This window comes from Rhizopus delemar, genomic scaffold (assembly GCF_000149305.1).
Source record: "Rhizopus delemar RA 99-880 supercont3.12 genomic scaffold, whole genome shotgun sequence".
In the NCBI taxonomy this organism is placed as follows: domain Eukaryota; kingdom Fungi; phylum Mucoromycota; class Mucoromycetes; order Mucorales; family Rhizopodaceae; genus Rhizopus; species Rhizopus delemar.
The window spans coordinates 1,093,234-1,120,864 of NW_027137838.1; the positions used below are offsets into that span (position 1 = coordinate 1,093,234).

Genomic DNA, 27,631 nt, shown 5'->3' on the forward strand with positions numbered 1-27,631 from the left:
AAAAATGAGGGAGAACCAAGCTTTTATTTATAAGAATAGATATTTTTAAAAAAAACCATAAAAGTGATTAAAACCTAAAAGTTCGTATAATTGCCTCGTCTTTTGATAACAGCAGCAATTCGTTTTGGCATGCTTTCATAGTATGGCTGCATATCACTTTCAGTAAAAGAGTTCCACTCTTTATCGATTCTTTTCCAGAGATCGTCTATGCTTCTTGGTGTGGTATCGTATTGAGACAGCTTTGACTTTAACTGTCGCCAAACATGTTCAATAGGATTTAGATCGGGACTTTGTGGCGGCCAATCTTTTAATACCGATATCCCATTATCAGATAACCAGTTAGTGGTATGCCTTGACTTGTGCTTTGGGTCATTGTCATGTTGAAACAAAACATCACAATGTTTCAAACCATAATATGCTAGGCTTTCTTGATACGTAGTAGACAAAATATGGGTGTATAATTTTGAATTCATTGTGCCATCATATACTCGACAAGTATATCCTGGTCCTCGAGATGTAATACAGCCCCAAAGCATAACAGATCCGCCGCCATGCTTCATTGTTTGATTAACATGAAAGGATCGCCAAGGTTGATCGACTTGCTTCCAATAGTAGCGTATACCATCGGCACCCCAAACATTGATTTTGGTCTCATCGCTGAAGATCACAGACTTCCAGTCCTCTACAGTCCATGATGCTTTGTCGCGACACCACTTCAATCGCTTTTTCTGGTTTGTATAGCTGATGAAAGGCTTGTACTTCTTAATTCCAGACTTGAAGCTTATCTTTCTAAGAAGCCTTCTGACCGACCGTTTGCTAATACTGTATCCTAAGGACCTCAAAAAGAGCTGAGCATCAGAAGCTGTGCGTAAGAGTCGTTGTCGAAACTTTAGACGGATGATTGCATTAGTTATTTTTTTAACTACGACCGGTCGACCACCACGGTTACGAGCCTTGATGTTCTTTTCTTCCTTTCTTATCCTGTTGATCGTCCATTTAGAGACTCCTGTTGTTCTAGAAATATCCATTGTCGTACGACCTGAGCGTATTCTAGATTTCACAGCTTCTCTTTTATCGTTGCTGATTTTTTTGGGCATAGAGTGCTGGTACTTTGTTAAAATGGATAGGGTAAAAATAAGAAGTGAAATTCATAGAGAGATACAAATTAGGCAAGGGTTTATATATTTTTTAAAAGCTATTGGAATGCACTAGTGTATTATAAAATTTTACAGCAAACTAGAAAGAAATGGGTAGATTTGAAAGAAGGCTAGACAAGTACTACATTTTTGGCGAAAATTGAAATATTCAAAAAATCACTAAAAATGACCTTATTCCTGAAGGATGTCCGGCACAGTTCCGGTTTACCTAGCATAATGCATATTTTAGACTGCCTTTCAGATGGTATATGCCACAAATGTCGCAGACATATAGCGGAGATGCAATGCTGATTTTAATTTTTGTGCACCAGTTTTGTCCGCTACTGTAGGTCACAAAACTGCTGCAAGGAATTGCAAAATTCAGGTTTTACAGCTGGTTGTCCATGGGTACTGCACCAAACTATCTCAAACCTTGACTGTTTGTACCTCAATAGAAAGTGCATTTATTCGTCGATTATCGGATATGGGCAATGGTTATTGGTGGAATTTGAGATCGCTAAAGGTAGTATTATGAACATCCGACATTTTTTACTTGTTCACATATGTTTTAAATGACGAATTTTAATACGACCCAACCGGTTGCTATCATAATTTTTCACATTCTTGACATGATTAGAATGATGCCAGTATATAAAAGCGCTTACAATTCCTTTATTTTAAATTTTATATTCCCTTATTTAAATTATTTCTCTTTTTTACCCTATCGTCAATCGCATGCCTAAACGGCTGTCAAAGGAGAAAATAAACGATCACAAACAGGCATTAACCGCATCCACATCAATGTATGATATTTCCAAGGAGCCTGTATTACATTAATCAACTGTTAGTAGATACTCTAGACGGCTGTTTTCAAGTAGGACAGTAAACACAGGTGGTAGACCTACAGTAGTCTCCAAAGTGACGAAGCGGTTAATCAAAAGAAAAGTCATGGAATGGGTTCTAAAGGCTTCTAAAGAGGTGTACCGGGAGCTGGTTGGATTTGGCTATGATATCTCATACCAGTCAGAAATTAACGTACTGAAATCAATGGAGTTCCATTTTCTGATAGAAAAAAAGAAGCCATTTCAGACAAAAACGCATACGTAGCATCAGTTAGAACGGGTCAAGGAGCATCAGGATTAGGCAATGAGTGACTGACAGCAAACAGTGTACTTTAATGAGACCAAGCTCAGCGTATAGGGCTTTGATGATGCTGATCACTATTGGAAACGGCCAAGTGACCTTCTTCAACATCATGACCTGGATTTTGTAATCCAGCATGAAGCTAGCAAATTGATGCCCTGGTGTTGTATAACCTCTGAAGGACCAGGATATGCTTGCTAAATTTACGATGGAAACTTGAACTCGGGTGTTTACCAGCATATTTTGAACACTACGCTTCGTGATACTATGAAGTACTACAATTTCGACTGGTCCAACATTTACTTTTAGCATGACAATGACCCAAAGCACAAGGCATAATCTACAATAGCCTAGTTATGTAGTCACCAAGAGAGCTATGTTAACTATTGGCCAGCTTCGATCCCCGACTTAAATTCAATCGAGCACGTAGGACATCAATTGAAGTTGAAATTCAACTATTACGAATATAGAGCAAAGAACATGGATGTGTTTTGGGAACGAGTTGATGAAATATGAAATGACTTCCATAAAGATCTTTGCCAAGGACATGTAGATAACATTCCGGAAAGAACTCAAGAGATTATTAATAGAAAAGTAGGACCAACTAAATATTAATAAATAAGTTCATTCCGTTCAAATTTTCATTTTTTCGAGTTTTCAAATTGCGCGCCTCATACTTCCTTCAATACTTATCCAATAGGGCATAAACTCTTTCGGATTTTTCAAGACATGTAGAAGGTTTACTATGTGGGAACAGAGGCAGTTTGTGCCATTGTAACAGGATGTGCGCTACAAAAACCAAGAAAAATGGATTCCTTGCAGCAGTTTTGTGACCTACTGTAACTTGGAATCATTTATAACATTATTCCCAGCACAGATCAATAAAAGACTTTGATTACATTTTTATATTAGGCTTTATTCATATTAACTTCACATAGTCAAATAAGATGACATGGTTGTAATATAGTTTATTGATGATGTAGCATGTTGAATAAGGAATGACAGTTACTTACCGGATCATCATTAAGTCATGTAAACATTTATCCTAACTGAGATATTATTATTAGCCGTAATATCCAATCACGGAACTAGAGGATTTTATATTCATCTGTACTGTCTCCTAAATAGTCCTACATCCAGAGTCTTCTGAAATCACCCCAATAGCATAATTGACAATACAAGCTAGGAACAGGCTAAACTAATAATTATAAATAGTAATCATCTATTCTGTCGAATTGATCATAAATCTGTCCTAATTCTTTATCCGTATCATGTCTATAAATACTCTCACTTTTTACATGTAGAATTTATCATATTCAATCTTAGTTATCTTAACTTAATAAAGAGATACCAAGTTCTAACAGTATTTCTTTATCTTTGTTGTTATACTACTTTTACCTAAAACCCCCCTATCCTAAACAGGTCCACCATCTGTGCTCACTGTCCTACTTGAAAACAACCTTATAAAGTATCTACTAACAGTTGATTCATGTAATCCAGCCTCCTTAGCAATATCATATTTTGATGTGGATCCGGTTAATGTCTGTTTGAGATCGTTTACTTTCTCCTCTGATAGTGATTTATGCATGCAATTGACGAGAGGGTAAAAAAGAGAAATAATTTAAACAAGGGAATATAAAATTTAAAATAAAGAAATTGTAAGCACTCTTAAATACAGATAGCATTCTAATCACGTCAAAAGAGAGAAAAATTATGATGGCAACCGGTTGGTTCATATTAAAATTCATTATTTCAAACATACAGTTGTTGGAATAATTATTCGAATGTTTTGCAATTTTATACATTTTGTTTTGTATCTCTGCAGTCAGATACGATAGAGCTACGTACAATACCTCATTAGAAAGCGACAGCTGTTACATATAACATATAATAAGCTAGGGGTATGGAATTACTTCCATTTATAGTAAGATCAAATTGCGTCAAGCATATGCATTCGAACAATTTTTGCAATTGAATCATATTTTATTCAATATTGCTTATAACCGTCTTTAGCTTTAATAACTGTTCTACAACGAGCTTACATACTCTTGGTATATGCTTGGCATTACTCTTTGGTAAAAGAATTCTATTCTTTCTCGATTCTAGACCAGAGATCATGCACTCCTTTAGCCCTACCTTCATATAAGCTCAGCCTCAGCTTTAAATGGTGCCAGAGATGCTCTATAGGATTCAAATCGGGACTTTGAGCTGGCCAATTGAAAGTATGCTCTTCTTTAAACCCATTTTCGTTAAACCAAGCACGAGCAAGCTTTGATGTGTGCCTAGGATCGTTGTCTTGTTGAAAATAAATAGCTTCCTGTTCGTAACCATAGTACTTTAGACTGTCCATCAGTATAGTTGACAGGATATGAACATAATCTGATGCTTTCATAGTACCATCCTCAATTGCGCAGGCATATCCAGGACCATCCCATGTCATACAACCCCAAAGCATCACACTGCCAGCTCCTCCTTTGACTGTAAGGTCAAGATGATGAGGTTGCAATTTGTCACCAGGTCTTTTCCAAAAGTACTTACAGCCATCTGAACCTCAAACATTAATCTTGGTCTCATCAGAAAACACCATACGTCTCCAGTCATCTTCTGTCCAATTTTTGTGAGCTTTAGCCCATTTTAGTCTAGCTTCCATGTGACATTTTTTGAGGAGAGGCTTTTTCTTCTTAATTTGGGCATTGAAACCCATGTTATGAAGCATTTTTACTGTACCAAAATAGCCTATCTTATGACGAATGCTGTTTAAATATGACCATACGCTCTTTGCAGTCTTAAGTGAACCATTTACAAGCTCTCTCTTCAGGTAATTCTTTGTTGTTGAGCTTATAGTAGTCTTTCTACCAGCATGACCTCGAGTACGTTCAGGTGTATACAAGTCCTTGTACTTGCTCAAAGTGGACCTTGATACTCCTGGAACACGTTTCATAATTTCTGAGTATGCTAAACCCTTTTTCAACAGCGACCGGATGCTTTCTTGCTTGCTACGAGATAAAGTATATACAGTAGGTCACAAAACTGCTGCAAGGAATCCATTTTTCTTGGTTTTTGTAGCGCACATCCTGTTACAATGGCACAAACTGCCTCTGTTCCCACATAGTAAACCTTCTACATGTCTTGAAAAATCCGAAAGAGTTTATGCCCTATTGGATAAGTATTGAAGGAAGTATGAGGCGCGCAATTTGAAAACTCGAAAAAATGAAAATTTGAACGGAATGAACTTATTTATTAATATTTAGTTGGTCCTACTTTTCTATTAATAATCTCTTGAGTTCTTTCCGGAATGTTATCTACATGTCCTTGGCAAAGATCTTTATGGAAGTCATTTCATATTTCATCAACTCGTTCCCAAAACACATCCATGTTCTTTGCTCTATATTCGTAATAGTTGAATTTCAACTTCAATTGATGTCCTACGTGCTCGATTGAATTTAAGTCGGGGATCGAAGCTGGCCAATAGTTAACATAGCTCTCTTGGTGACTACATAACTAGGCTATTGTAGATTATGCCTTGTGCTTTGGGTCATTGTCATGCTAAAAGTAAATGTTGGACCAGTCGAAATTGTAGTACTTCATAGTATCACGAAGCGTAGTGTTCAAAATATGCTGGTAAACACCCGAGTTCAAGTTTCCATCGTAAATTTAGCAAGCATATCCTGGTCCTTCAGAGGTTATACAACACCAGGGCATCAATTTGCTAGCTTCATGCTGGATTACAAAATCCAGGTCATGATGTTGAAGAAGGTCACTTGGCCGTTTCCAATAGTGATCAGCATCATCAAAGCCCTATACGCTGAGCTTGGTCTCATTAAAGTACACTGTTTGCTGTCAGTCACTCATTGCCTAATCCTGATGCTCCTTGACCCGTTCTAACTGATGCTACGTATGCGTTTTTGTCTGAAATGGCTTCTTTTTTTCTATCAGAAAATGGAACTCCATTGATTTCAGTACGTTAATTTCTGACTGGTATGAGATATCATAGCCAAATCCAACCAGCTCCCGGTACACCTCTTTAGAAGCCTTTAGAACCCATTCCATGACTTTTCTTTTGATTAACCGCTTCGTCACTTTGGAGACTACTGTAGGTCTACCACCTGTGTTTACTGTCCTACTTGAAAACAGCCGTCTAGAGTATCTACTAACAGTTGATTAATGTAATACAGGCTCCTTGGAAATATCATACATTGATGTGGATGCGGTTAATGCCTGTTTGTGATCGTTTATTTTCTCCTTTGACAGCCGTTTAGGCATGCGATTGACGATAGGGTAAAAAAGAGAAATAATTTAAATAAGGGAATATAAAATTTAAAATAAAGGAATTGTAAGCGCTTTTATATACTGGCATCATTCTAATCATGTCAAGAATGTGAAAAATTATGATAGCAACCGGTTGGGTCGTATTAAAATTCGTCATTTAAAACATATGTGAACAAGTAAAAAATGTCGGATGTTCATAATACTACCTTTAGCGATCTCAAATTCCACCAATAACCATTGCCCATATCCGATAATCGACGAATAAATGCACTTTCTATTGAGGTACAAACAGTCAAGGTTTGAGATAGTTTGGTGCAGTACCCATGGACAACCAGCTGTAAAACCTGAATTTTGCAATTCCTTGCAGCAGTTTTGTGACCTACTGTACCATGATATAAAGAAGTATAGGCTGTACGAGATAGAAGGGAAACACTGCAAAATCCAGCCTTATTTATATATTTTAAGCTCTGACTAAAAGCAAAAGCATTGTTTCATTATTACATCATTTAGTAATGCTGTATTAGTGATGTCAGAAGCGGCAACGATATCATCATTATAGAATGCATTGAGTTGGAAAAATTGTTCGAATGCATATGCTTGACGCAATCTGATCTTACTATATATGGAAGTAATTCCAAACCCCTGGATTTTTATATGTTATATCCGACAGCTGTCGCTTTCTAATGAGGTATTGTACGTAGCTCTATTGTATCTGACTGCAGAGATACAAAGCAGAATGTATAAAATTGCAAAACATTCGAACAATTATTCCAACAACTGTATATCTGCGAGATATACGACGGCAGAATGACTGCACCGGATTATATCCATATCCTAAAAACTGAACTGGCAGACACCCTTGCTTACTACCGATTGGGAGATGGTGATTTCATTTTTCAGCACGATAATGATCCAAAACACACTGCCAAGATAACAACAACTTATCTTAAAGAAGAAGCAAGATACCCAGTGTTGCCTTGGCCCTCTCAATCGCCTGACCTGAACCCAATTGAGCACATGTGGAGACATTTAAAGTTGAAATTAGCTCTATATGAGCAAAGAGCAAGAGGTGTCCATGAACTATGGGAAAGAATCAAAATTGAGTGGGAAACATTTGATTGGGATGTTTGTTGTAAATATATTGATAGTATGCCGGCTAGAGTTCAAGCTGTAATAAAAGCTAAGGGTGGAAATACTATATATTAGTATTTTTTTACCTAGTTAAAAAACCGTTTCAGTCATTGCCTTTTTTTAAAATGGCCATTGCTCAAGATGTACTTCATATATTAAGATGAGATGTACATTGCTTTGTTGCAAAAAAGCGATATAATAACATAATAAAAAAGAACGCGTGTACTCTAGATACTTTTTTGAAAAAAAGGATAAATGTGTGAGTTTCAATTTTACTGAAACGGTTTTTTAACTCACTGTAGTTAAATGAAATTATAAGAGGGGATATTTATATGATTATTATTTTTTTGTGCTTTTCTATTTTTGAATTTTTTTTTGGTTTATCTTCAGGGACTGAGGTCCCTCCTACGACTGAGTCCATCCTAGGACTGAGTCCCTTCTTCAGCATAAGTTACACCAACTGCGTCACATTGTGCATCTTCATTGCCATTTTCGTTACACTATAAAGAACACGTGTAACGATTGCCGGACATAATAATAGGAATAAAAAGGAATCAGAGTTTACAAAGGAAGTATACACGATATAAGAGTTATGAATAATCAGATACCGTTTACTTAATAGAATTATGATGGATATTTATATGTATTTGAATAATGATAATAACCTGACAATTTGAAGTATGGTGGGTTGATATCGTCAAGTAAATATGGGATGCTTCTGTCAGCCTACGTCATTTACCAATAAGGAAATCGGTAAAGCGCGTCACAACACGACAGTCACAAAAGTGTCGTGTCTGATCACGAATAGATTTTTTTAAAGGTAATTAACAAAGGTACAAGATAATTAATTGAGTAGTAAAAAGCTCTGTTTATTTAATAAATATAAGGTCTATTTATACTATTTTATGTTTGCTGCGGTGGTGATGTTTGTTACTTGCAGTTATGATGTTAATACTGAAGACATTGCGGTTGTACTGCGGTTGCTAGTTTACAGTTGAAAGTCCAAAAGAGATAATTGTGTTACATTCTAAAAGTGTAACAAAAGACGTTGTAAGGTTCGTTAGGCTTTCGGGTTTTGATAGGTTTGATATAAGTTATTGAGATAAAGTATTAGGTCAATTGAGATCCAATAAGAGTAAGTAATTTGAATTATAGGTTTGTTTGTATATAGTGACCACCAGATCTTGTTAAGTGGATCAAACTTGTTTTGTAAAGTAAAATGTAAAGAAATGTAATAAAAATATAAAATGAATACAATGAAAATAACTTGCTTCAAGGGAATTCGACTTGTTTGTAATAAAATAAGAAAAATAGATTTGTCTTTCAAGAGACTATTTATTGAATAGAAGTGAATATAGTGAACTGAAGTAAATTGAAATAAAAGATATAGGGATATTTATATAAAAATAATAGTGTAATTTTCTTTAATATATTGCTTGTTTGCGGGTTTAGGTTTTTAAGTATGTAAGTTTTGTCGATAGTGACCACCAGATAATGAAGATTATTGACTTCAAGGGACTTCAGTATTTAAAATAGAACACAGACCAAAGGGTTTCAATTGAACGCTTGATGGATTTATTGTTTTATAAAATAAAGAAAATACAGTGGGTGGAAAAATGGTTCCAATGTTTTTGATTTGCAACTTTAAAGCTTTATATCTTTGGAACTACAAATGGTAACGGCTCACAAAAACATGCATTTTGTAGCGCAATTACAGCTAATATTACTGAAAAAAAATTTTGCTTGTACTGATACACAATCGGGAAAAAATTAAGATTAAATACAAAAACCAACATTGGAACCATTTTTCCACTACAACTGTAGATAAGTTTATTTGTTAATTGGTGGAGCTTCCACCGGAGTTTTTTGGCTAATTATGAGCCATAATACTCCGACTATCGCCGAAAAAGCCTATGTGACTTATAAAATTAATTTATCCCCTGTCAAACATTTTTTTTTCTTTTTCTTTCTTTATATATCGAAGCTTTAAGGTACCACTACACATATGGTTCGCGCTCTCTCTAAAAACAAGCAAGAAAACATCAAATCGTTGGTTTTACAGAACAAGCCATATTCAGTGATAATGGAACGTATTCCAAACTTAAAAAAATCCACCTTAAGCAGATATGCCAACAAGTTTTCTCCTGGTAGAGTAACAGCAAACCCTGGTAGAAAGGCTGTTTTAAGTGTTACCACCAAGTCTTATATACGTAAGCAGATTATTAATGGTACCCTCAAGACTGCGAAGGCTGTTCATAAGTATCTAGTATGCACTGGCCACACTATCAGTTACTCGGGCACCATTAAGGTTATGAAAAGCATGAACTTCCATGCTAAAATAAAGGTAAAAAAGCCTTTATTGACTAAGGTTCAGAAAGCAAGACGACTAGCATGGGCGGAAGAGCACAAAAACTGGACAAGCGATGACTGGAGACGTATGGTATTCAGTGATGAAACAAAAGTTAATGTTTATGGCTCAGATGGTTGCAAGTACTATTGGAGTCGACCTGATGATAAACTTCAACCCCATCATCTCGACTTAACAGTTAAAGGAGGGGGTGGTAGCATTATGGTATGGGGTTGTATTACCTATGACGGACCTGGTTATACATGCTGGATTAGTGAAGGCACAATGAAGGCTTCTGATTACGTCGGAATACTTGGTACAACCCTTATGGACAGCCTTGAGTACTATGGTTACCATCCTCAAGACATCTATTTTCAGCAGGATAACGATCCTAAACATACGTCTAAGCTAGCTAAGCAATGGTTCAAGGACAACAACTTCAAGTGTGATCATACCTTCAACTGGCCTTCACAAAGTCCAGATCTAAACCCAATAGAGCACATCTGGCACCACCTTAAGCTCAAGTTAAGTGCCTATGATACTAGGGCAAAAGGTGTGCATGGATTATGGAATCGTGTTGAAAAAGAATGGTCTACTTTTACAGCAGAAGACTGTAGGAGATACATAAATAGTATGCCAGATCGTTGTAGGGCTGTAATTGCTGCGAAAGGCGGTCATACAAGATATTAATAAAATAATGCACATAGTGGAAAAATGGTTCCAATGTTGGTTTTTGTATTTAATCTTAATTTTTTCCCGATTGTGTATCAGTACAAGCAAAATTTTTTTTCAGTAATATTAGCTGTAATTGCGCTACAAAATGCATGTTTTTGTGAGCCGTTACCATTTGTAGTTCCAAAGATATAAAGCTTTAAAGTTGCAAATCAAAAACATTGGAACCATTTTTCCACCCACTGTATAAAAAGAATATAAAATTCAAAAGTAAAGTGAAGTGAAGTGAAGTAAAAATAGGGATAAGATATAAGGGTATTTATATGTTTTTGGTTTTTATAATTTTATGTTGTTTTTGGTTTTCAAGCAAAAGAGTTGATACTCCGTTTTCAAATAGGTTGTTACGCAAAAGTTCATTTTCTAACTGGCGTGGTACTAAAAAAAACTTGACTGTATATTGTTATTTTGTAGTATGGTTGGTTTAGTTTGAGTGTTTTAGAGAAGTTTTTCTTGAAATTTTTAAAGTAAGGTACTGTAGTGACCACCAGATCTTTTAATTAAGATCAAATAAAAGTAGAGATAAAGAAAAATAAAGGGATCAGGAACTTTTTATGAGAAGGTTGCCTGTTTATTGAGTAAAATATATAAAATAAAATGTGAGTAGAACTGTACTGTCCTTTTTCTTCATCTAAATAGTTGGGATATTTATATTGTTAATTTTTTTTTTTCTTTTTGACTTTTTTCATTTTTTTGACTTCTTTCATTTTCTTGACTTTTTTCATTTTTTGACTTCTTTGTCACAATATCTTTCAATAGAGAGAAAAGAAAATAAGGTTGATATTGTAATGATTTGGTTTATAGTAGTTTCTCTGTTTGGGAGTGTTGAGTTAAGGTTTAAATAAACAGATTTGGGTGTAATTGATATAAGAGTTGCTTTTATATGAGTCAGATTTGGCTTGATTCGCTTGTTATAGTGACCACCAGATCTTATAAAGTAGATCAGACTGTTTTGATAAAGGTAAAATAAAAAAAAAAGATAAAAAGATAAATAAAAGGGGGTTTTACAATGAAGTATGATAGCTTCAAGGGACTTCTTGTTCTTGATGTTAAATAAAATAAGAGATAATTTGCCTCTTTAAAAGAATATTTATTTGATAAAAAGAAAAAGTAAAATAAGAAGTGAAGTAAGTAAGAAGTTAATAAGAAGTGAAGTATTTTTGTGATTATTATTTGGAGTTATTTACAGTGGGTGAAAAAACTCTAAAAACGTCGGATATTTTTTCAGTTTTTAGCCTCTGTGAGCATACACAGCGACTTGGATCATGCAAAAACTTTATGACATACTTGTTGTACTGTCTATTACATATCATGAAAGTTTTAAGCTCAGATTATTATTTAACAGTCCGCAAAAGCGATAGAAGTGTTGTGGGTTTATTTTTAGAGTTTTTTCCCTTTACTTTTATTATATTATAGATGACTTAATACCGAGTAGAACCACCTTTGGCATCGATTACTGCCTTAATACGTGCAGGCATAGTGTCAATATACCTTCTGCAAACTTCTTTATCAAAGGAGTTCCATTCCTTTTCAACTCTTTCCCACAATTCATGGACACCTTTAGCTTTCTTGTCATATAACGATAGCTTCAACTTCAAATGATGCCAAAGATGCTCAATAGGATTAAGATCAGGACTTTGAGCTGGCCAGTCGTCAATGTAGTTCACCCCATTAGCTTGTAACCATTGGACGGCTGACTTGGAACGATGCTTTGGGTCACCATCGTGCTGAAAATACGCAGTAGACCAATCCATATTATAGTATTCCATTGTTTCCCGAAGTGTTGTGTCCAATATATGTTGGTAAAGATCCGAGTTCATAGTTCCATCGTATATCTGACAGGCGTATCCGGGTCCCTCATACGTCATGCACCCCCACATCATCAAACTACCGCCCCCATGCTTAACAGTTACGTCAATATGATGAGGTTTAAGAGGGTCCCCTGGTCTTGACCAATAGTACTTACACCCGTCAGAGCCCCAAATGCTCACTTTTGTTTTATCAGAGAATACTACGCGTCGCCAGTCATTTGTAGTCCAGTTTTGGTGCTTCTTGGCCCATGCTAGCCGTCTCTTCATGTGCTTTGCGGTTAATAAAGGCTTTTTGACCTTAATCGCAGCAAAGAAGTTCATCGATTTCAACACATTTATAGCGGTTTTCTATGATATGTAATATCCAAGCTCCATGAGTTTGTTATGTACTTCCCTTGCAGTCTTGAGTTGGCCTTGTAAAACTTGAAGTTTGATGAACCTCTTCGTCTGAGCGGACACAACCATAGGTCTACCACCAAGTCGACGCTGTCGGTTTGGGAAAAACTTGTTCGCATAGTTATTAACTGTTGCATACGTAACCCTAAAGCGGTTCGCAATCTCCATAGAGCCTTTTCCAGCAAGTATAGCGGACTTTATATCGTTTTTGATGTCAGCAGAGAGAGATTTAGGCATGATTGAGGTGTTTAAGATATTTAAAAATTAAATGGAAAAAATTACGAAAAAAAGAGAAAAGCGACTCCTTTTATTCTTTTGTGGCCTTTATGAGTCATAATAAATCATTAAAAGTCCGAGGAGTCTGTCTGTCGGTCCGTGTATCCGACATTTATGGAAGTGAAAAAACTCTAAAAATAAACCAGTCTTCTTCTAGCAGTTGTTTTTGGATGAATAACCACCATCTGAGATTGAAAATTTGTCATACTATTTTTTATTTTTAGTGCTACATATATGCAAAATTTCAAGGCGATACACCAATTTGGTAGAACATAACAATCAAAAACGCTGATAACGTCATAACGTTTTTAGAGTTTTTTCACCTACTGTATATGTTTTTGGATTTTATGCTTTTGTTCTGTTTTTGGTATTTTGGGTGGTTGTTATAAGATAAGAGGCGGTTGTTGTATAGTGTAAGGTGGTTGTTAAGGATACATAAGAATATAGTCACTTTATTTTAGTAAAAGGAATCGGATATGATCCTGAATAATATGTTGACATAACTTGGAATCATTTATAACATTATTCCCAACACAAATCAATAAAAGACTTTGATTACATTTTTATATTAAGCTTTATTCATATTAACTTCACATAGTCAAATAAGATGACATGGTTGTAATATAGTTTATTGATGATATGAGCATGTTGAATAAGGAATGACAATTGCTTACCGGATCATCATTAAGTCATGAAAACATTTATCCTAACTGAGATATTATTATTAGCCATAATATCCAATCACGGAACTAGAGGATTTTATATTTATCTGTACCGTCTCCTAAATAGTCCTACATCCAGAGTTATCTGAAACCATCCCAATAGCATAATTGACAATACAAGCTAGGAACAGGCTAAACTAATAGTTAGAAATAGTAATCATCTATTCTGTCGAGTTGATCATAAATCTGTCCTAATTCTTTATCCGTATCATGTCTATAAATACTCTCACTTTTTACATGTAGAATTTATCATATTCAATCTTAGTTATCTTAACTTAATAAAGAGATACCAAGTTCTAACAGTATCATGACCTCAGGTCTCTCAGATCCCCAGTCGGGTCTCCGAAACTTACATATCGGAAATTGAAATGTTTAGGTATAGTGCTCTAACCTATGAAATACTTCACTTTTACAAAAAGTAAAGTGCGATCGGGTCTCTGATATCCAATGTATCCTTTGTATACTTTGATAACCAATAAAGTGCTTGAAAAGCTTTTTTATGCAACTCAGCTTTGCTGTAATAGAAAAAAAAGGGGAGTGACAGGGCAAGTACAAGAAGTCCTTTGACGTTTCATATAAAAGCCAAATTTCTAATATTGATTGGTGCATACGGTAAGCTACATTATTGTGACAAATATCGGTTGTTAGGGATTGGATCCTCATATCAACAATTGAAAAATATACACTTTCTTTTTTGGCAACTAATTGCCAATTTTGCAAACATATCTCTTCTACTATTTGTTAAGCATTTCAATTGAACAATGCGTTGAAGAAAAATAGCCGATTATAGTTGACATTGATAAATACATGTCTTAATACAAGATCATAAGTAAAATACGAGTTTATTTAAATAAGATTATACAATTGTTTCCAAGTAAGCATACTCTATTAGAATATGTATTGTATTAATGATAGTTCTTTGATAAGAAGTACCAATCAAGATAACAAGATATTTTCTGTTGTCAGTAACCCAATCTAATGTCAGGAATATTGCTAATCTTTCATATAATTGAAATAACACCTAAAATAACGTTATTCAAATCAGTGAGTAATTCCCAGAATAAAAGGTAATCTATGACAGACATACAAAAGAACAAATGAAAAGTTTTCATAATCATAATTAGAGATAACACTTGCTAAAGTACCTGAAGATTAGAAGAACGCTTACAATAGAAGATATCAAGCCACTCATTCAATAAGATATAAATACTTGCCTTCAATTAGAGTAATTTTTACTTTAACTTAAACTGAAATAAAGATCAGTCTCAAAAAGTACCTACATTGCTCTTTGTTTTTGCTTTTATCTCTTACTTGGTTATTATTACTACTATACGACACAATGAGTCACGATTCAAACGCTGGTCCTTCTACTAGAGATAATGATATCGCTCTTCCAGATGCTGAACATTATGAAGACATGATTCGAGCCAGGCTAGCAATGGATAAAAATACGCAAATGGTCATTGCTGAAAATCAAACATATCGTCCCAAGAACACGACTGCTGCTTATAAATCTAAGCAAAGAGAATGGTTTGTAAGTTAAAAGCTATATGTTATAAAGATTGTTTGGGTGATGATTTCTAAATTGTTTGAAATTGAAAATAGGAATGGTGCGCCAATAAAGAAAAAGTTGCGGATGGTACTATTGTTTATGACGCAAAGCTAGCTTTCTTTCTCAAAGACTATGTTTTGACCCGTGGAAACAAATTCAAGAAAAATGCAGATGGATCACCCGCACCATTGGGTAGGGAATCAGTCCTTGCTTATGTAAAAGCTGTGGTTGATTTATACCATCAACAGGTAGAAGCAGGATTCAATAAGCATACAATGGCAAGAGGACCTATCGTGAAGCGCTTTCTTGACACTCATACCAAAAAGGAAGCAAGACGCAAAAGAACCGAATATGAGGATCGTGGGAAAAATACTTTGAATGATGGCTATACAGATCAAGAATTGCTTCGAATCAATCAGTATTTTTTGATTCAAAACAACATCTTTTCTTTGAGAAACAAAGTCTGCTTTTCTATGAGCCATGCCATGCTTATGCGTAGTGAGACTGCTCTTGGAACACAGCTGCCAGATTTATTCATCATGGAACTCAAAAATCAAGGCCCCTATACTTGCTTTGCTATAGTAGCCACTATAACATTTGGTAAGACTAATAAGGATGGCAAGATTCAATATGGTTCTGCTCTTCGCCATAGGGATGTTGAAGTTTGTCCACATGGCGCTTTTGCTCAATATTTTTTTTCCTTGTTCCATCATCAAAACCTACCATTTCCAAACTTCTCGACTCGCCGTGATTGGTATGATACTTATTTGTTTCCAAACACTACAGGGGATGGGTCAATTACCTATAGTGAACAAGCCAAGATTTATAAACAAGTGCTTAGGTATTGCGGTGTTCATTCAAGCAAGCTCACTCACATCAACAGAAAGAGTGCCATTAATATGGTTGCAAATGAAGGTGTCTCTGGAGACCAACAGAGACAAGTTGGACGTTGGGGTAGCGATAGAATGGTTGGTTGCTATTTAAGTGGCCTTCCTGTTGATGCCATTAAAGTGCTGGCCGGGTTCACTACTCGTAAGGGTGATTACTTCATCAATCGTGGTTCAATTGAGCCATCAGAAGAATTGCGCAAAATGGTGTTTCCTTGGATTGAATATTGGAGAGAGAAGTTTTACAGGAAGGAAGTTGAAGACGATATTGCTGGGCCAAACTTTTTAGATTTAATGGATTATTTAAGAACAGTTTTTTTGCAGGTAAGGATTATTTTTTTTACAAATCAAGTCATAATGCTTACGATATCTAATTATTTTTATCTTAGGACTCAGTGGTGTTGAAGGGAAAATACCCCGGAAGCTTTATTTGGTCCCACAGCATCTTTGATACTGATATTTACAAAGACTATGAAGAGCGTCTTTCATCTGCAATCGCTGCCAACGATGAGAAGTTCAAAATGAGCCAACATCTGGAAGTTTTGTTACCTGAAGTCGCAGCAGCTATGAAGACAGGGTTTGACTCAATGAATGCTATGCTGAACATAGTCCAATCTCAGAATCAACTTACTTTGAATGCAGTCAAGCAATTGGAAGCAGAAAACCGAACCATGCTCGCTGATTCTTTTTTGCAAATCTCAAACATGCTAAGACAAGGTGATGAGAATACACAAATTCAACAAACATCAACCATCCTTCCTTCCTCTTCTGTTCCGCTGTCATCTATTCCTTCCCCAAGTGCTGCTAACTCAAGAGGTCTACCATCATTCAAAATGAGTAGAAGTTTGATAAGCGTGACAGATGTATGGCGAGAATACTCTGTTGGTCTTGCTGGAAAGCCATCTATCAAGTCTATGGAAGAGCAGTACGGTGCAGATTGGCGCAAAGTAGACAACAGAACCGAGTCTAGGTTCTTTACTAGACGTCTTCCACTGTACAAGAAAATAGAGTCGCTGTCAAATGAAAGAGGTATAAGCTGTGAAGAAGCTGCACAATTTCTTGAATTCAGAAGAGTTTCTGACAAGCTTTCTATCAACCAAATGTGCAAGTTAGTCGCAGATAATCAGATTTAATTATTGAAATGTTTTTTGTTTACTATTGAATTAATAATAAAGTAATTTATTACAAATATATCATTCAAATGAAAGCGTTAAAGTATCAGCAGGAAAGCGGGATTTAAAAATTTCCAGAAACAAAGTATTTCACCATCCGTCCCTTCCCCCCAAAAAAATGAGGGGACCGCGTCGGAGACACTGCTATTCTTGAAAAAATACCCTCACAGTATTTCTTTATCTTTGTTGTTATACTACTTTTACCTAAAACCCCCCTATCCTAAACAGTGGTCGTTGCAAACTGTAAGGCGTTCGTTATAAACTGCAACGATTTAAATTCCGCCGTTTTGTTCTTGCGTGTTACAATATTTTTACTTGAGTCGATGTTGTGTATTTCAGTTAAATTATTGAAGCAAGTCGATTTCAAATTCGGTTGTACCGTCCAAAATTTTATAGATGTCTTCATCATTCTCGTTACAACGTGACAAAAGCTACTGGCAAAAAAGCAAACACTCTTACAAGAGCAGGGATTTCTTCCAAGTAAGAAATGCGGCTAGAGTGGATCGAACACCCGACCTTTAGATCTTCAGTCTAACGCTCTCCCAGCTGAGCTATACCCGCACCTTTCTTTCTGTCGTAGTCAAAAGAAATAAGCCCTCACTCAATATTCCGGCTCGCACTGCAAATAATCGTTCCAATTGGATAAAGCATATCGCAAGATTGAACATTTTTTGGTTAACAGATATTTATGGGTTTTGGAGAAAAGATGTAACTTTCGTTGTATTGGTCATTTTTGAATTTTGAAAAAAGATTTAGGTGCGAAAAAAATAAAGAAATTTAATGATAGTTTTGTTTTTTTTGTAGGGTAAGTATTCATAAAGTTATTCATGTTTTAAAAAAGTGTCTGTTTTTTTCAAATGGTCTTTTTTTGGAAATCCTGTTCCCCTCTACTGTTGAAAGACCGATGTCTTCTTTTTTTATTTTTGAGGGCAAAATGCGGAAATCAAAAGCAATTTGCGATTATTTTGTTCAGAAGAATACATATTAGGAAGGTGGTTTGTGATTTTTAGCTTAGATCATTATAAACGTGTTACAAAACGTAATAAAATAGTCGTGTTTGGGAAAAAAAAGACTAAGTTAAAAAAAAAGACTAAGTTAAAAAAAAAGACGAAGTTAAAAAAAAAGACGAAGTTAAAAAAAAAAGAAAAGAAAAGAGTATAGCTATAAAAAGTTCATTGTTCAAATGAAAACAATAATCTAACAACAAATACACTTTATAGAAATGTAAATGCTATTACATTATAAAAAAAGAATACGTGTATATTCTAAAAGAATAAAAAATAAAGAAGCTCTGCTAACATTTTGTTACAAGGCAGTTATAATTAACAAATACATACAAAACACTTTTGTTTATCAAGTAAATAGATTGCTTTATTATTTTTTATGACAAATAATATAAAAGAATATATGTTTTTTAAGCTTATACTAGTTCATTACTTACTTTATGTTTGCACATGGGTGTAATTTGCCATTAGCCATTAGCCATTAGCCATTAGAGATGTGAGCAATGGCAACTTTCTTTACCAAAAATAACTTTTCAGCAATAAACAACAATATAAGTTTGATATTCTTATAGTTTTATCGTATTGGAAAGAACAACTTTGCTCATGAGGTTCATGTTCGTCATCCGAATGTGTCCCATTAGGAATTCCTAATGTAAGAAAAAAAAAAGAAACCGACATTAGACTTGGTTGCTATTATTTTTTTTTATAAACTTACATTTGACCAGAACTTGAGCTTTCTTTTTTATCTTTTGTACCTTGAGCATCTAGTGTATTCCATGAAACAAAGCCAGGGAAAAAAAAAAAGTTACTTTAAGCACCGACTTTGTTTTTTGAAATTTAACATGTTTTTTTTTTATCAGGCACGTTTTCTCTTTCTACCTATTTTTTTGCTATTTCCAAATTTAAAAACTATAAACAACATGAACAACTTCAACGCTACCAAAATTGTTTGCACCTGTTCTGAATGCATCAAACACCCCAATGGATATAGAATGCTTGCAAAGAAAACTGTAAGAGGCCATGTACTTATCGACAGAGTTAGAAACAGAGGTTTTTTTTTTTATTTTCCAACAGAAATACAACCGTGCTAATGTTAAAAAAAAAAACAGAATCAAGAAGAGCAAATGAAACTAATGACCACGAGGAGGAAACCATTGAATACTCTTCAGCAATTCCTGAACCAGAAAGTGAAGGTATATTATTAGTCAACAAAGCATTTTATATAAGAAAGTTTTTATTCATTGAATTCTATTTTGCAATCTGGTAGATGGAAATGAGCATTGACGAAGAGGAAAGAATGAGTGATGAACAGCAGCTTCATCACCTTTTGCTGTTGTTCATTGTGCTTTTTCAAGCAAAGCACCTCTCGGTGAAAGCCGGTGAAGACTTGTTGGCCTTTCTTTCCTTCTTTGTTCGTGCTCTTGGCCATGGCATGGAGATTCCTACAAAGATCTCCACTGCTCGTAACATGGTCAATTATTCCTCTGCCAGTAGTGGTGTCTCCCGTTTCCTTGTCTGCTCTCTTTGTAGAAGTGTTTACGACACAGGAAGTTTGCATACCCGGCAATGCCCTTTTATTAGGTTTGCGAACAATCCTCACAGACAAGAGCACCCATGCGGCAATTCACTTTTTATTGGTAGCAGCCTCAAGCCTGTCCTCGAGTTTCCGTACAACTCAATTGTCGAAACGTTGAAGAAGTTCTTTGTTCGTCCAACATTCGAAACAGAAATCGAAGAATGGAGACATCGGCATGTGGAAGAAGGCGTGTTTTACGATATTTACGATGGTAGAGTGTGGAACAGTCTTGTTGATTCGGCTGGAGAACCATTCGTAAATAGAAGTCGATCATTAATGGTTTCATTGAACGTTGATTGGTTTCAACCTAGTGATGGTATGCACTACTCTTGTGGTGGTGTATATCTCACAATCAACAACCTTCCAAGGAGTTCCAGGATGAAGGTTTCCAACATCATCCTGGTTGGTATGATTCCTGGGCCTGGCGAGCCCACGGATGACCAGCTCCAGAACTTCATGCGACCAATGATTGCAGAGCTGAATACCTTGTACGGAGGTATAATGATGCCAACGTACCAGAACAGAAACGGTGAAATGGTACGTGTTGCTTTGATGTCCGTTAACTGTGATATACCAGCAGCTCGCAAAGTAGCTGGGTTCATGGGTCAATCCGCGCACAAAGCCTGCAACAAATGTTCGACTGTGTTTTCGCGAATCAGTACTGGTGCAAATTCAACGAAGCCAGATTTTTCAGACTTTGACGATGAGCATTGGATTCTGCGAAACAATACCCAGCAGCGCCAAGAAGCATATGCTTGGCTAAATGCCACTCACATTACGCAACAACGAACCCTGCAGACGAACACAGGAAGTAAATGGAGTGAACTTCACCGACTAGAGTATTTTGATGTCGTAAGATTGACAACCGTTGATCCCATGCACAATTTATTTCTAGGTACGCCAAAACGAATGGTTGAAGTTTGGGTAGATCACGGGCTGCTTACCACATCTGATTTCAAAGCCATGGCTGATGAATCAGCTTCTATTATCATTCCTTCACAGTACTCTAAAATCCCAAAAAGTATGTAACGAGCGTAAAAGAACTTATTCTATAATAAATCTGAACACTAATTTTTCGTTATAAAAAAAAAAAAAAAAAAAAAAAAAAAACGAAAAAGGCAAGATTGAAAGTACCTTTGGTAATATGAAAGCTGATGAATGGAGAACGTGGTGTGTTGTGCTTTCGCCTTTTCTGCTGAAGCAAAGATTAGTTGGTGAGCATTTTGCCAATTGGATGCGCTACGTGGAAGCAGTAAGATTGGTAACTGGTCCTGTAGTTACAACAGAAGAGATACATGCTGCACATTCCTTATTCAAGACCTTTGGCAAGACTTGTGCTCGACTATATGGAAAAGAATCAATAACACCAAATATGCATATGCACATACATTTGAAAGAATGCTGTTTGGACTTTGGTCCATCCTATGCCTTTTGGCTCTATGGCTTTGAACGCTTGAATGGCGATGTCAAAAAAATCAACATCAACTACAAGACAGGCTTTGAAACCACATATGTTACTATGCTTACACAAATTATCCACACACAAGACCTTATCCATTCATTACCAACCCTCATTAACACCAACAATCAAGGCATGCTTCTACTGATCAACTTCATAAAGGAAATAGGCGAGGTTACGAATGACGAGAGTGGTTTAACGCCATTTGATTACTCTCAATTCATAGACGGACCAAGTCTATTTAACCTGACAATTACTGGTAGTGAGCCTCTGCCACCACAAGCCCTTCATTCAGAAATCAACATCAAACAACAAACTTTATGCATCGAACACTATGAAATCTTACAAAACTACTATATGAATACTTATGAAATACCTATGCCCAATACGATCAATACAAATATACAATCATTTAAAAAAATTAACTTGCTTGGACAACGTTACCAACAATCCGACAATCATTCATCATCATCATCATATATTCAAGCCATTATGAACAACCAACTACGAATTGGCCAAATATCATTTTTTTTCTCACATTCATTCAACAATTCCATTCACTATTTTGCATTCGTCAATTGGTACAGCCATGCGACTCAACATTTTCCCACCTTCGATGGTACTGGCATCCAAGTGTGGAAGAATCAATTTGATCCAGTTTCAAGCAACAATATACTTCCAATCTACAGAATTTTCAATCCTGTTGCTGTATGCCCTTATGTTGATAATCACCTTCTTACTCTCGCTCTGCCAAGACGAATTTTTATGTAACAAATATACCAAGCCATTAAAACACTATTATTATTTTATTATATATTTTACTAAAGAACCATGCAATAGTTTTTTCTTTTTTTTTTCTTTAAAAATTTTTATTCGATTTGTGAAGAGACAACAAAATAAGAAACAAAAAAAAAAGAAAGAAAATGCCTACTGCATTGGATTGGCAGCAGCAAAGGAAGAAGAAGCAGAAACAGAGGTTGGAAAACCAAGACCAGGAGAAGAAAAAGCCCAGGAAGGAAAATCAGTATCATCGAGCTTGTCAGGGAACTCCACCTCAACATTTTCTATTATTCTTCTAATAGTTGGTGGAGCCCCCTTTTTCTTCATGGATTTCTTGTATTTTTTTTGCAACTCTTCGTGGAATTGCACCACCTGTAGATTGATTAAGGTATATTAGAAAATGAAATTTGTTACCAACATTTTACTTACTTCGTTGCTCCTAAATGATGGCCTTTTGACCACGAACGTACGACCGTTCGCGTCCTCTGGCCCATCTTCTTCATCTGACGTCCAGTCAACAGTCAGAATTTTGCCAGCGAACGGGAAACGGGCGTCGAACGCTGAAGGGTTAGCCATGTAAATAGATCTCCTGTTAGAGAGTTTCTATCATAAGGTGTTAATGTAAGCATTTTCTATATTTTATAATATAATCTTCTAAATATTAAATACTCACCGTATTTACACGGCTACGACAGGTTGTTTTTGTTGAAGCAACTGTCTTCCCCTTGGCCTTGCTCATCAAATAGGAATACTTGCTCCTGATAATGGTGTGTATTTGCGAAGTGGTGAGCAAATCAAAACGACGATGCTTCCTGACTTGCTCAGATAACAGGGCCTTGACCTTTCTGTTGTTCTTGTGGGCGAAGGTCACGTCCAAGTCAAATTCGCTTCTGCGACCAACAACGTAATCACGGTAGTATTCTGCTAAATAGCTCTACATCACAAAGAAAGGTATAAAAGGCTGAAGGAAAAGATACGATGCAAGAGGATTCCGGGCCAGGTATTTGTACTACGTGAGATCCAAATATAGCAATCAATGCGCCCGAATTTTCCGGATCGAATGGTGTAACTTTTATGGCCGTTACACGTAAACTCAGCTCGTGAATCGCATTACAACGGAAAAAAACTACCTTTGGCGGACTAAAAAAGAGCGATTGCGTGCCCGTTATTTGTTACACATAGTCATCCGTTACCTCAAATGATGCAAATAATTTTTCCGCTTTCAATGGTGGTATTTTTGAAGGTGTCACTGTATTACCTGACGAGCTACAGGCCTTCAAAGACGAAAAAATTACCTGGCTCACCGTCAACGGTGGTTACGGTGTGATAGCGGACCGGATACTACCCGTATTTAAAACCTATACACAACTGTCGATGCATTTGATGATTCTGCAACGAACAATGATACGTATGAAGAGGCCACAATAGTATTCAGGAGCTATGGGCTTCAAACCACTAAAACGCTACATTGGTTAAGTGTGTCATGTTCTGGTAAAGTAATTTAAAGGTAGCAGTAAAACCTAAAGAATACTTTTTGAGACTGAACTTTAAGACAACCTTAATTGTTAAAAAGAAATCATTACAAAGTCTACTTTTTATATTCTTCTATCAGTTGGCGGATAAATGAGTAGCTATGAGCGTAGATTCAATAATTGACATGTTTGACTGAAGAATGATCACTGAATCGATTATGAAAATTTTTAATTCGTTGTTTTTATAGATCTTATTGTTCTTTAACTGATCTGGGAGAGTTGTCCCGTCTTCATTGAGAGGAAAGATATATTTATATGAAATGCCTCCAGTCAGATCAAAGTTGATTAGGTACCTGATCCATTATTATTCATTTACAGAAATGATGAATAGTAAAGATCATGACTTATTTAGTGTTCATGTTTACTTTATAGAATGAATTTAACAGTGATAGTTTTATATAAAAAGAAGAAGAGTATATTTTATTTAATAAAGATTTAAATTATTATCTTTTATCAATTTTAATATACTTCTTTTAGTTGTGATTATTCAATGTCCGTTATAATCAGACTCTGTTCTACAACAAAGTGCTTTAGCAATAAAAATAGAAACAACGAAAATTGACGAGACTGAGCGATGGTGCTACAGTCCAATGTTTTTATTGAAGAACGATTTGAAGAGTGCTTATATTAGCTCGAGTACGATCTGATGAGATATTTGCAGATAAAAATTTGAGAATTAAAAGGAGATAGTGCTTGAAAAACTAGTGAATGAGTCTCTATGTAACCTCTTTATTAGATTTCAAGACGCTCGCGAGAACCCATTTAATCAAACTACGCCTTTATATAGGAAATAAGATTATTCAGGGACCGAAGTGAGTTCAAGGTCAATTTTAGTATTGAACTTGAATAATATAAATATTGTATATGGTTAATATTGTAAATGAGTCTTAGAGAATATGTAATATATAATATTATGTATCCAGTACTTGTTATTTTTTATATAAGATTTGAGTAATCTCATACGAATAATAAGTATTTAATGGGGTAAATACGACATCTGAGATTAGATAACTAAAGATAGCTACCACCGATATAATTTGACACGCAGAGGAACAATTATATATACTAATCTTATTAACCAACTACTTATGTATGAACAGAGACATATTATTAAACGTAGTTACTAATTATCATAATCAACTCTTATTTAACCCAACCTGTGAACATTTAACCCGGTGCCATAAGACAGTATCCTATTGTCCTGTCAAAACATGAAGAATACAGAGCTCTATTGAGAAACATACTCGCTAATATATCATCACCGTGTCGTTGAAGCATTATTATTCTTAAACAGTCAAGCTTTTAAAGATGTAAAGTATAATGTAGGAACGCTTGGGGAATAAGTCACAGCTTTACCTTATCAACATAGTAGACCGTCAGTTTTAGTTGTTCAATATACAAAGTGGGATTTTTCTTTATAACATTATAATTCCAATACAAAGCTTGTTGATGCGTATTGAATATGCACATACAAAAAAAGGACATACCCATGTTAAGTATTGTGTTCACTTATAAAGTTTTATTTGTTTCAAAGCATAAAAGCTAGAAGATTATCATAAAAAGTCACCATATTAAAGAAAAATAACATAAAATTTAAACCATATTTAATTCAATAAAAGCTATACATTGGTTCTTTAATGATTAGAGAAACGATCGCTTAGACTTCAACCACGTCGAGGCCTTCCTACAGATCGATTTCCAGCTCTTGGTCTACCAACTGAACGCCTGCCACTACCAGGGTGATTACTGACAGAAGGTGCAACAGCTCTTGGTCTGCCTACTGATCGACGTTCACTTCTAGGCCTACCGATCGAACGAATAGCTGCTGGGCTGGGGACTCCTGCTTCACCATTATCTGCAGCAATAGAACCTTGAATGCCAGACTGACCCAAACTGCTTCGTGCTTCAAGAATATGATCCTGCATGACCTCACCATCTGGGCCACCAATAATGCTGTCATTGTCCGATAGTATCGCTTCTTCTTCTAACAAATCCCTAGCATCGCGGGGCACGACGACGTTCTACCCATGCTTCAAAACGGCGAGCATCTCTAGCTGCAATTCGAGCTGACACAGAAGGCGAATTGCCATCAACACCGCGGGTAAACCAGTTTTCAGTTTCAGCAGACTGTTGAGCTGTATTCGAATCCATTGCCACCTCACGAATCATACGTTCAAAGCACTGCTTTACACTACCTGCATTTTCGCTTCGCCAAAGGTACTCCAGGATGCGCTTGTAACAGTTCTCTTTGGTTCGATTACGAGGCTTGATAAATGCTTTTAGAGGAGCCCACATGCTTTCAATCATGTTGGTATGAATTTTTCCCGATATGGGCAAACCAGAAAATGAGCCTTGGTTACCTTGGACTTGATCTACCGTGGCAAAGTCTAAGGAATGGTTGACAACCTGATGTCTAGCAAAGAAGAAGTTGCCATCATTGTAGGCGCTTGTGTTGTCAAGTATCTCGCCAGTATGTTCGTCACGCTCTTCCCTAGGGTGCAGACCGGAATATGCTCTCCATCCATCAGATCTAATGGTTGACCCACGCTGGCAGTTATCATAAATGATGGGCAAGAGTGTTGCCGCTGTCCGATTAGGGACGGTGCAAAAGAATTTGCGCCCTGCTTCATACCTAGGTCTTAGCTCTTGTTCGCCAGTTCGATGATCAGTGTAAGTGTAAAATCGATCTGCTTCATTGACTGGGACCAAGCATTCAACCATACCAAAGACCCAGATGCCTTCTACACGATGACCACGATGGTTTTTTCGCTTGCCAAACTTAGACTCATCTATTTGTACATGGTGACATCTTACGTTAGAGCCTAGCTTATGCTCCTCTTGTCGATTATGGGCATTATAATCACTGAGCATCATTAAACGAAGATCATTTGCCAATGAAGTCACAGCAGGACGGCTCATGCCATGAGAGTTGCAAATATTGGTGATGCTTGAGTCCTTCAAATAGTCATATATCACCGAAAGAGTGTAATTGGTCAAGCATTTACGATTGTAGAACACCGAATTATACGTACAAGCGCGTGATTTTCTGCCAGCATGACCAATAGTAGCACCATTTTCATCAATCTCAAGACCACCAGCACAATAGTACGTCAGTCTTCCGCTGTCGACACGATTTCTTAAAGTGCAAGTTTTTCGACAGCAATCAATGCCACATACATTAGTTCTATGAAAAGCGTTGTTTACGGATAAAAGATGACTACAAACAAAGGTAAAGAGTTGGTAAGAAAAAAAATCCTACTATCGCAATGTAACATTTTTTATTATAATAACTTACACCCATGCTCTTTCAGGACTAACAATTATTTGCGCTTCAAGGACACGGTCACCAGCAGGAGGAGCATAAGACCTGTAGCTTGAAACTACTTGACCAGATACTCGACCTCCTCTACGAGGAGTGGCACCGTTGTTTGAATGAACAGAAGCAGATGAGTTGAAACGAGGCATATTAAGTAAATAAAATAAAGACGAAAAAAAAAGGAAGAAAAAAGGTATGTCACTTTATATAGATATTTGACCAGCAATTAAACACGATGTTTCACATATTAAATACTCAAATATGCACATGGTTACAACTCGGAAATTAGCACTCGTGGTTACAACTCGGTAGCTACTACTAGCAGTGTAGATTTCATTGTTTGTATGCATGTCGTTGTTATATTCACATATTAATACACCCGACTATAGCTTA

General features: G+C 36.1%; 9 protein-coding genes and 1 non-coding gene across 10 annotated transcripts; 4 read left to right on the forward strand and 6 right to left on the reverse strand.

Annotated features, from left to right (window-relative positions):
• Positions 1 to 74: 74 nt before the first annotated feature.
• Positions 75 to 1,028, reverse strand: RO3G_13702 (uncharacterized protein; the record flags this gene model as incomplete). Its single annotated transcript, XM_067668286.1, has 1 exon — positions 75 to 1,028. The coding sequence occupies one exon, from the start codon at positions 1,026 to 1,028 to the stop codon at positions 75 to 77; it is 954 nt and encodes a 317-aa protein (XP_067524387.1).
• Positions 1,029 to 4,830: 3,802 nt separating this feature from the next.
• RO3G_13703 (uncharacterized protein) lies at positions 4,831 to 5,220 on the reverse strand (the record flags this gene model as incomplete). Its single annotated transcript, XM_067668287.1, has 1 exon — positions 4,831 to 5,220. The coding sequence occupies one exon, from the start codon at positions 5,218 to 5,220 to the stop codon at positions 4,831 to 4,833; it is 390 nt and encodes a 129-aa protein (XP_067524388.1).
• A 2,135-nt stretch (positions 5,221 to 7,355) lies between these two features.
• RO3G_13704 (uncharacterized protein) lies at positions 7,356 to 7,722 on the forward strand (the record flags this gene model as incomplete). The annotated part of the gene is made up of 2 exons (XM_067668288.1): positions 7,356 to 7,431; positions 7,697 to 7,722. The coding sequence occupies 2 exons, from the start codon at positions 7,356 to 7,358 to the stop codon at positions 7,720 to 7,722; spliced, it is 102 nt and encodes a 33-aa protein (XP_067524389.1).
• Positions 7,723 to 9,684: 1,962 nt separating this feature from the next.
• On the forward strand, positions 9,685 to 10,716 carry RO3G_13705 (uncharacterized protein; the record flags this gene model as incomplete). The annotated part of the gene is made up of 1 exon (XM_067668289.1): positions 9,685 to 10,716. The coding sequence occupies one exon, from the start codon at positions 9,685 to 9,687 to the stop codon at positions 10,714 to 10,716; it is 1,032 nt and encodes a 343-aa protein (XP_067524390.1).
• A 1,460-nt stretch (positions 10,717 to 12,176) lies between these two features.
• Positions 12,177 to 13,199, reverse strand: RO3G_13706 (uncharacterized protein; the record flags this gene model as incomplete). The annotated part of the gene is made up of 2 exons (XM_067668290.1): positions 12,177 to 12,914; positions 12,957 to 13,199. The coding sequence occupies 2 exons, from the start codon at positions 13,197 to 13,199 to the stop codon at positions 12,177 to 12,179; spliced, it is 981 nt and encodes a 326-aa protein (XP_067524391.1).
• Positions 13,200 to 15,299: 2,100 nt separating this feature from the next.
• On the forward strand, positions 15,300 to 17,532 carry RO3G_13707 (uncharacterized protein; the record flags this gene model as incomplete). Its single annotated transcript, XM_067668291.1, has 3 exons — positions 15,300 to 15,494; positions 15,566 to 16,723; positions 16,789 to 17,532. The coding sequence occupies 3 exons, from the start codon at positions 15,300 to 15,302 to the stop codon at positions 17,530 to 17,532; spliced, it is 2,097 nt and encodes a 698-aa protein (XP_067524392.1).
• A 527-nt stretch (positions 17,533 to 18,059) lies between these two features.
• On the reverse strand, positions 18,060 to 18,132 carry RO3G_19167. Its single transcript has one exon. It is a non-coding gene; the product is annotated as a tRNA-Phe (tRNA).
• Positions 18,133 to 19,872: 1,740 nt separating this feature from the next.
• On the forward strand, positions 19,873 to 22,381 carry RO3G_13708 (uncharacterized protein; the record flags this gene model as incomplete). Its single annotated transcript, XM_067668292.1, has 3 exons — positions 19,873 to 20,962; positions 21,047 to 21,172; positions 21,363 to 22,381. 3 exons carry the CDS (start codon positions 19,873 to 19,875, stop codon positions 22,379 to 22,381), a joined length of 2,235 nt encoding a protein of 744 aa, XP_067524393.1.
• A 304-nt stretch (positions 22,382 to 22,685) lies between these two features.
• On the reverse strand, positions 22,686 to 22,966 carry RO3G_13709 (uncharacterized protein; the record flags this gene model as incomplete). The annotated part of the gene is made up of 2 exons (XM_067668293.1): positions 22,686 to 22,762; positions 22,816 to 22,966. 2 exons carry the CDS (start codon positions 22,964 to 22,966, stop codon positions 22,686 to 22,688), a joined length of 228 nt encoding a protein of 75 aa, XP_067524394.1.
• A 2,620-nt stretch (positions 22,967 to 25,586) lies between these two features.
• Positions 25,587 to 27,387, reverse strand: RO3G_13710 (uncharacterized protein; the record flags this gene model as incomplete). Its single annotated transcript, XM_067668294.1, has 4 exons — positions 25,587 to 25,841; positions 25,948 to 26,413; positions 26,555 to 27,106; positions 27,218 to 27,387. 4 exons carry the CDS (start codon positions 27,385 to 27,387, stop codon positions 25,587 to 25,589), a joined length of 1,443 nt encoding a protein of 480 aa, XP_067524395.1.
• Between the last annotated feature and the right edge of the window lie 244 nt (positions 27,388 to 27,631).